This window comes from Ascaphus truei, chromosome 7, assembly GCF_040206685.1.
Source record: "Ascaphus truei isolate aAscTru1 chromosome 7, aAscTru1.hap1, whole genome shotgun sequence".
In the NCBI taxonomy this organism is placed as follows: domain Eukaryota; kingdom Metazoa; phylum Chordata; class Amphibia; order Anura; family Ascaphidae; genus Ascaphus; species Ascaphus truei.
Genome location: NC_134489.1, coordinates 52,799,572 through 52,807,713, shown reverse-complemented (window position 1 = coordinate 52,807,713; position 8,142 = coordinate 52,799,572). Strand labels below are relative to the sequence as shown.

General features: G+C 40.1%; 1 protein-coding gene across 3 annotated transcripts in view; it reads left to right on the top strand.

Annotated features, from left to right (window-relative positions):
• TRPM2 (transient receptor potential cation channel subfamily M member 2) overlaps positions 1-8,142 on the top strand; it is a 161,786-nt gene that overhangs the window by 131,055 nt on the left and 22,589 nt on the right. For all 3 annotated transcript variants that reach the window (XM_075608423.1, XM_075608421.1, XM_075608422.1), the window contains 2 exons: positions 528-614; positions 2,007-2,112. In XM_075608423.1, the coding sequence (XP_075464538.1) occupies positions 528-614; positions 2,007-2,112 (193 nt within the window). The remainder of the gene's footprint in view (positions 1-527; positions 615-2,006; positions 2,113-8,142) is intronic.

Below are 8,142 nucleotides of genomic sequence, written 5' to 3'. Positions count from 1 at the left end.
CTAAAGTGTGCACACACTATACAGTCACAATTGACAAACATACATTACACATGTAAAAAGACCATCTGGTCACCAGATTGTCTTTTTACATGTGTAATGTATGTATGTCAATTGTGACTGTACAGTGTGTGTGCACACTTTAGTATTGAGCGGATTTGGAACTGCTTATTTTGTGAGTGTTGTCACTTCTGTGGTCAGCAGATCTCTTATCATTAATAAAATATTTTAATTACTCATATCCCGCCAGTCACAATCATGGAACACTCAATGTTAAAGGATCATACTGCTGCACATCCAGGAATGTGGTTTAAATGATTCAATGCAACAAATGTGACCAAGGATGCTACATTGGAGAAACTCAGAAGTTTACAGCCCAGATACAGATGGGTAACACAGTGAATGCCCTGCAACAAATCTACACTTTTACTTGGGCAGTGTTTTCTATACGTTTGTACTGAATCCTCTTTGAAATATACAGTATGCACTAATACAATTTACAGTCAATTACTTTTTGTTTTATATGGCAGGAATCCAATCGGTCGGACTGGGTTGAGAGGCAGAGGAAGTTTGTGTTGGTTTGGACCAAATCATGCAATGCACCCTATAATAACACAGTAAGTAAAGATCAGTTAATTTACAATATAAATAATTGAACTATTGGTTGGTAGGTACTGGTACTATGGTGTACAAACTACAACTATCCGTCTTATTGTCAGCCCAAGTATCACTACTTTTTATTTGTAAACTTACAATTCCACCTTCTTTTTAAAGAACATAGGTTTATATCGGAAGGCCTCAATTTCTTTATAGCATAAATATTACTTGGATTTATCTAAAATACAATCTAAATAGACTTTCCTCAATAAGTAATACTGTACATGTACTGTAGATGCCTTTTGAGTGCCACTAATTTTTAAGCCACTTTGAATACAGTTTTTAACTACTATGGATCTACAGCTTGTATTTTTGTAATGTACAAAGTAGAGAGAGACATTACTACATGCTAAGGTCACTCATTATAACTTCCTTAATATGATGACAATATAAGTCATATTATTAAATAACGTCTATATTAAGTATTTTGCCCTTCTTAAAGTGCTTGACGTAAATAATTTGCAGTGTGTGTTAGCAAACACCTTGAAATTTCCAGGATAGTTATGGGCAGTATACAGCACATCATGTGCCAAGTTTTAAGTTAATCGGGTTATGTTTTGACACTTTAATTCACATTAAGCACTTTTTATTATGCATTTTCAACTTTCAGAAAGTGCTTAATGTACATAATTTGCAGTGCATGTTATGAAAAACCATGACATTTTCAGGATAGCTTGGGGGAGTGCAAAGCATGTACTGTGCAAAGTTTGAAGGCAATTGGTGTATGTCTTGGCACATTTATCCACATTAAGCGTTTTTCACATTAATTATTTTAGTCTGTCCCATATTATACACATTATATTGTCCTAGCAATACCACATAGGTATCTGAAATTGCTGGACTCCTTCATATTGAAGTCTGTTAGCCAAATTAACAATGTAAAATACAGGTATTTTGTAACATTAAAATATTTTTGAGGTTTCACTACTAATGATGTAGTGCCACAAAATACCAAACTGAACTAATACTGTAGATAGTTGAAAAACTATTGGTCAAATGTATGTGTTTTAAAATATTAAATAAATATGTTTCCATTATTTTTACTTATAAAGAGGATTCTAAACGAGGTGGTTATTAATCAGGGAACAGGATAAGGGAGAGACACACAATCGATAATGGAAGTAAAGCTAACCCTTAACTTCAGGTTACTATGTTTCCAAACATTTTACCAGGAAAAGATAAAAAAATAATAATACAAAAAAAATATATATGCAGTACCTTTATTTTGAAGGTGTTGATCACCTTGTTTAAACCTAATAAAAATCTAACTGCCTTTTCTTTCATATTGTCCTATGTGGGGCTGGGAAGTTATACATTTAATGTTATCTCTTCAATAAAGCATATCTTTACAGGTGGCGGAGAAATAAGGATGGATCAATTTGTAGAAAGAGGTCAAAGAAAATAATGGAAATCTTGGCCATCAAACACACGTCCTCAGAGCATTGGGCTATTCCTGGGGTAGGTTTTACTTTTATCCTGTGCTTTTGATTTGTTGTAGGTTGAGATATTTTTTTAAAGGGCCAGCTTGTGAAACCTCATAGGTTTCTTCGTTAAGTGCACTAAAGTAATACAGTATGTGCCCAGGACATACTTGAAAACGAGAGGTAACTCTCAATGTATTACTTCCTGGTAATACATTTTATAAATAAATAAAAACCTATGATGTTCTTAATCCTCTGTACACTATCATTTCATCAGATGTGGAAGTTGGGCCTGACTTCTAGCGCTGACAGGAAAATCGTATACCGGGGGGAGGGGCTTGACATGAGGGCTCCGCAGCAAACAGAGGCCTCGGCAGATCAACACGGAGGTTGGGCCCGACTTCTTGCCAGGCCCAACTTCCAGCACCGGTCAGCTGGAGCCCCCCAACCCACTTTCGGGCCCCCTGCATTGCAGGGTTTTGCAGTAGTGCAGTTACGCCCCAGTTACCTCTTCTCACCAAGTCACTGACAATCATTATGTTTTATACACTGTATACAGATTTACCAATAGATTTAATCAATAGCAACACTTACATTCTTTCCTAAAAAGGACTCTTTCTTCTTCTAAAGTAATTATAACTACAGTTGGATCACTGTCCTTAATCGTTAACAGGCAATAGATTACCCTAGATAGGGAAAAAGCTGGGGCTCAAATATATGGGATTCGCTATAGAGAAAGAAATCCACTGATAAAAATCCGGAATACTTTCTATAATCCAATGAAGTGGTATGGTAGATAAGAAGCAGAAAAGAACCATTATACAAGCCTTGACCATGTGAGTTTAAAATGCACTTGTAGAGGATTTAGCATTGAACTGCGGTCATCTGACCATATATATTCAAATGCATAGAGATCACCCCTCCAGTACAGCGTATAAATCCAGCATATAAGTCCAGCAACAATTGGAATAATACTCACAGTTGAATGAACAATGATGGTCACTCCCTAGTCAGAGACACAACCGCAGGAGTTTCTTCACTTGCAGAATAAAGGGTCCTTGAAACAGAATCTTCTGTGTGCAAAAAACGTTGAGAATGAATACTAATAAAATATACCAGGCACAAAGCCCAGAAATAACGCTGCACCACAACGAGGCAAAAGGGAAATAATAAGAACAATTTAATGTGCCAAAAAAGAGAGGGTTACACTGACATGTTTCGCCAACAAATGGCTTTATCAAAGTGCATGATTTCTTACCTCTTAGATGGGTATTTGTATGTCCGCCGAACCAGGAAGTAACTGACCTGTTTGGCGCCATACAATGTCACATGAGGACGTCAAAAGGGTCATCACGTCACCCCATATTGTTAAAACAACAACAAGAACAACTTTATTTTATCAACCAAATTAATACAAACAAATAAAGTTTAAAATACAAAAAAACAACTAGAAAATCGTTGTGGAATGAGGGAATATATCCCAAAACACTTTTTAGCAATAATGATGATCATAGTAATATCCTTAAATACAACATTACCCTAGCAATAATAATTGTAATAATAATATCACCAATAATATAATAAACCTAACTGCTATCCACAAAAAAATATGAAAATATTTTTTTTTAAATTAAAAACAAAATTTTATGAGTAGAAATATCATTAGAGGTATGAATTTCTCAAAAAACATGATTAGAACCTAAAACCCAATTTTACCACAGATTTTTTATATAATTATATACCTAACTATGCCTATTGCAAAAATGGGATAATTCTGGGCATGATGGATACACTCTTAGACAAACATACATTACATGTGGATGAGTGTGCAATATAAATAAATATGTATGTGTAACGGGTATTCCCCCACCCAATCGCATATAGAGTGTATGTGAGGGGGAACTTATATGTTACCAGGTGTGGTGCGTATACCTGCAGGTTCACAGGAGGAATGAGCCTCCGCTGATGGGAACCTGGGGTGCTTCTCTGGAACTTTTCTTCAATCAGCGCCTCCACCTATGTGAGATTCTAGGAGTGTAGAATGGCCCTCACATAGGAACATCCATAAAGTAACCAGCCCACACCAAAGGTTATGGCTAAAAGGGTTTACTATAGGGATCAGTAACATAACACACAGTATCATCATATAGAGAATCAACAGCTCTATGCATAACAAAACATACATTGGGTGCAAGGGTACCAATATCCCCTTGGTTAAGGCCCTTGGCCTCTCCGCCCAATAGTAACACAACCATACAGTGCCCACAATAATCGGGTGCTCGGCACCAGTGTCCCAGTGTCCTGGATCCCCACCCAGATGTGTGGCAGCGCTGCTCACGTGTGTATAGTTGGTGCACGTATAGACACCTGCCCGGGCACACGTCTGTACCCGGGTGTAAATCTCTTCAAAAAGGGTCTGACGCAGGAACGGGAATTCGCCTCTGCGCGGGGTGTCTCCCTCGTGGAGCGTCTCATCCACAGAATGTCTCTTGTAGTAGATCCTGTCTGAGCCCAGACGCAGGCCCCGATCACCGCGTGCAACTGGCACCAGTGATATCACATAACACTGTACTGTAGAAAGCAACCCCCCCCCCTTGCACCAAATGGGCCTTCCCTGAAACTGCCAAACTAACTGCTGTGGCTGTACTCAAAGCCACACTGTCTCTCCTTGTCAGAGCACACAGCACTGCAGCCGTGTCACTGACCAGACTCACTCTCAGCTAAGGGCAGGGTCCCTATCTAAGGGGCCTTCCCTATGAAATTACCCACTAACCTAGTGTGGAGTGGGGCCTGCCTGGGGGTAACCTGGCCTAGTGTAAGAATCCACTTGCTCCTTACACACTTCCTCCCCCTCATTTCTCCCAGCTCCAACTGACTAGCGTGGTCTCTGTGCAACATTGTATCCTTCTCCAACAGGAGAAGCTGCAAACTCTATTTGCTGGCTGGCTGCACGTGATGTGGGTGAAAGGGCAGTCCCCAGAGGCTGCTGGGAGTTGTAGTCCATCATGGCCCTCTTTAACATTAGGGCCGCGTGCGCTATATCTGCCGCGCCTGTGCAACCCTGTAATGGCCACCACTGCTCTCTTCTGCGCCTGCGCGACCTTGGGGAGTCCCTGCGCTACGGAGCGCCATCTCTGCCCCTTCGCGCTCACTATATTGGCCGCTGCGTTGCGTCTGCGCATGCGCAAGCCCACGCGGACATAACAAAGATGGCGGTGTCGTGCCTCTGACGCCACCGAGAGACGCGCTCGCCCCCGCAACTTCCTTCTCACTGGTGAAGGTAAGGGGAAGAGGAACGGGGAACCGGGGAGCCAAAAGGGACCTGGCTACATTTGTGTGTATATATATATATAAATGGCCAGCATCACATGGTATTTCAGCCAATCAGATCGTGGGAACTAAATCCTCAATCTGATTGGTTGTAGTACACCATGTGACTACCTTTGGATGACGTCACATACTTGATCTAAAATGACTCCGTCACATGGTGTACAACAACCAATCAGATTGGGGAATTAGTTCCCACGATCTGATTGGCTGAAATATCATGTGACGATGGCCATCTTGGATTTAGTGGTGTCATCTTAAAGGGAAATGAAACACAGCCATTCTGATTGGCTGGCATCATTCCCTTTAAATTACGTAATTTAAAAAAAAATCGGCACAAGGTTTTAACAGCCAATCAGATGGCTGTTGAACCAGTTCCAATGTGTTGTCACAAGCCATATTTAAGGCCGTAATGTCTGATTTGAGCCCAAGAAGACGACGAGACAACATCGGTTGGGATCTACCATGGTTTTTTTTTGGATTGACAGAAGACAGAAGATTAAGAAGATAAAGAAATAATTACAGAAGAAGAAAGGAGAAGCGAATTAAAGATAGAAGAAAAAAGAATTGGGTACCTGGTCCGGATCTTCATGGCGAATGGCATCGGATGCAGTTTCAGGCATTCGCGGTTTCCTGTTTCCCCGGGAATCGGAGGGCCAACGCTTCTAAAAGTAAGTAAAATATTGAATGTTTGGAAATTTATTTTTTTTACAGGTTTTGCGATTGGATATGTATTTTTTTTTCTTTGAACATTGACAGATAATGTATTAATCTGTACCACTTTAGGGTACAGACCAATACATTATTAGGCCAATAATTGTTTTTTAATTGATTGCTTTGTATTTAGTGTGATTTTTTCTATGTCTGTTTATTATGTGGATGTAATTGTTTGTCATTTTGCTGCATTATTTTTAAATTATTTTGGCGATTGATTTTCGTTTTTTAATTAATGATGTCTTGTGTTGGGTGCTGCTTTTAATGGTTGTTGCCGAGTTTTTTTTATTAATTAATTTCTTTGACTGCTAATGTATTGATCTATGCAGGGTATTGATAAATACAGTGACAGGCAATGCATTGTTTGGAAAATGCTTGCTTTCAATTAACTGTAATGTTTTGTCTTTCTGTTTTGAGTTAATTATTATGTATTTGTAGAGCTTTTTTTTATAACATTTTTGGATTGTTTAGGCATTTAATTTAATTGTTCTATTAGTTAGGGGTTAGATGTCTTTCATTGGTCTAGTGGTTAGGTGTTTGATTAATTTAATAATTCAGTTGTTTTAGTGTTAGCTTAATTTTATTCTTTGGTGTTTAGGTGCTTGGGTATTTATTTTATTCTTGTGTGTTTTTGGTGCTGTGGTTTTTTGTTTAGTTGCCCATTGACTGCTATAGTGGCTTATCGTGCCCATATTATATGGGCATGATGTACCACTGTGCCAATCAATGGGTAGAGGGTGGGGATAGTTGCCCCAGGGTGGGTTGTTAGGCCTCCCGGGTGGGTAGCGGGGAAGGGGGGTTAACCCTTTATTACTATAGCGGTTATTAACCGCTAAGGTGATTAAGGGGTTAGAGCCCATTAGATTGTATTTTTTATTATTAAGTTCCTGCCAACAGAGGACATGGACGCGTAGGATGGCAATGAGGATGCCCTTCACCCTGGCAGGGGTAAGTGCAAGTTTTATTTACTTTATTTATGCTGGCTGGCTAATGTTTGATTTTGAATGGGCAAATGAGCTATTTTCCATATTTGGATAATAGTAATTTTGTCCATTATTGTACTGTATGTTTTGGGGGGGGGGGGGTTGGGGTTAGGAGTGTGTAGTAGGGTTTTTTTTAAAAAAAATTGTTTATTGGGTGAAGGGGGTAGTTGCCCCTAGGGTGGGTGTTTAGACCTACCGGGTGACAAGCGAAACTGGTAAACCCCTTCATTGCCATAGCGGGTAGTCAAAGGGTTAACTCCTCCCGTAACCTTTCAAGAAGGCCTAACTACCCACCTTGGGGCTACTACCCCCTTCATCCACCCCCTCTGCCCCCAATAAAAAGGGGACCCCATGCTGCATGAGATACAGGTCCCATTATGGGGTGCCGGTATCCCCAAGCAATGGTTAAATGTCCCGCGTCACATGACCGGGACATTCAAACGCAAAGGAGGTACCGGCACCCCATACCTGGGCCTGTATCTCGGGATGCAGGGGGTCCCCAGACCTGAAATCAACGCGGTTCTGCTCCGGAGACCTCCTGCTCACGTACATTAGTATTACATTTTTTATTAAAACTGTGCGATCGCTTGCGAGATGTGTGCAGGGAGAGGTCGCTCTCTCTTTGCAGCTCTCTATGCAGCTTGGCAAGATCGCACGGGGGAGAATTTTGAGTGAGGCTGAGATCTTATTGCTGCTGTCCTGTACGGTTTGGGCATTTTCCTATTGCATGGTTTCAAAGGGCTTCAGATTATTTCTGGATACTTTGATAACTCAACTGACAAACCATTCGATGGTAGCATGCCAAACCGTGCAGCAAACACATCGAGGCTACTAGAATAGGCCCAATGAATTAAGTTTACTAGAATTCTTATGTTCCTGAATCAAGCTTTTTCTGTGTTGGTTAACAAAGCACTCTTCTTAAGCCCAAAATCAAAATGAAATACATTAATGATTACATTTATACTATTATAAAGTGAGGTATATGAATTTTACGATTCAACATTTCAAACACAAAACAGTTATGAGATATAAAACAGTTACAA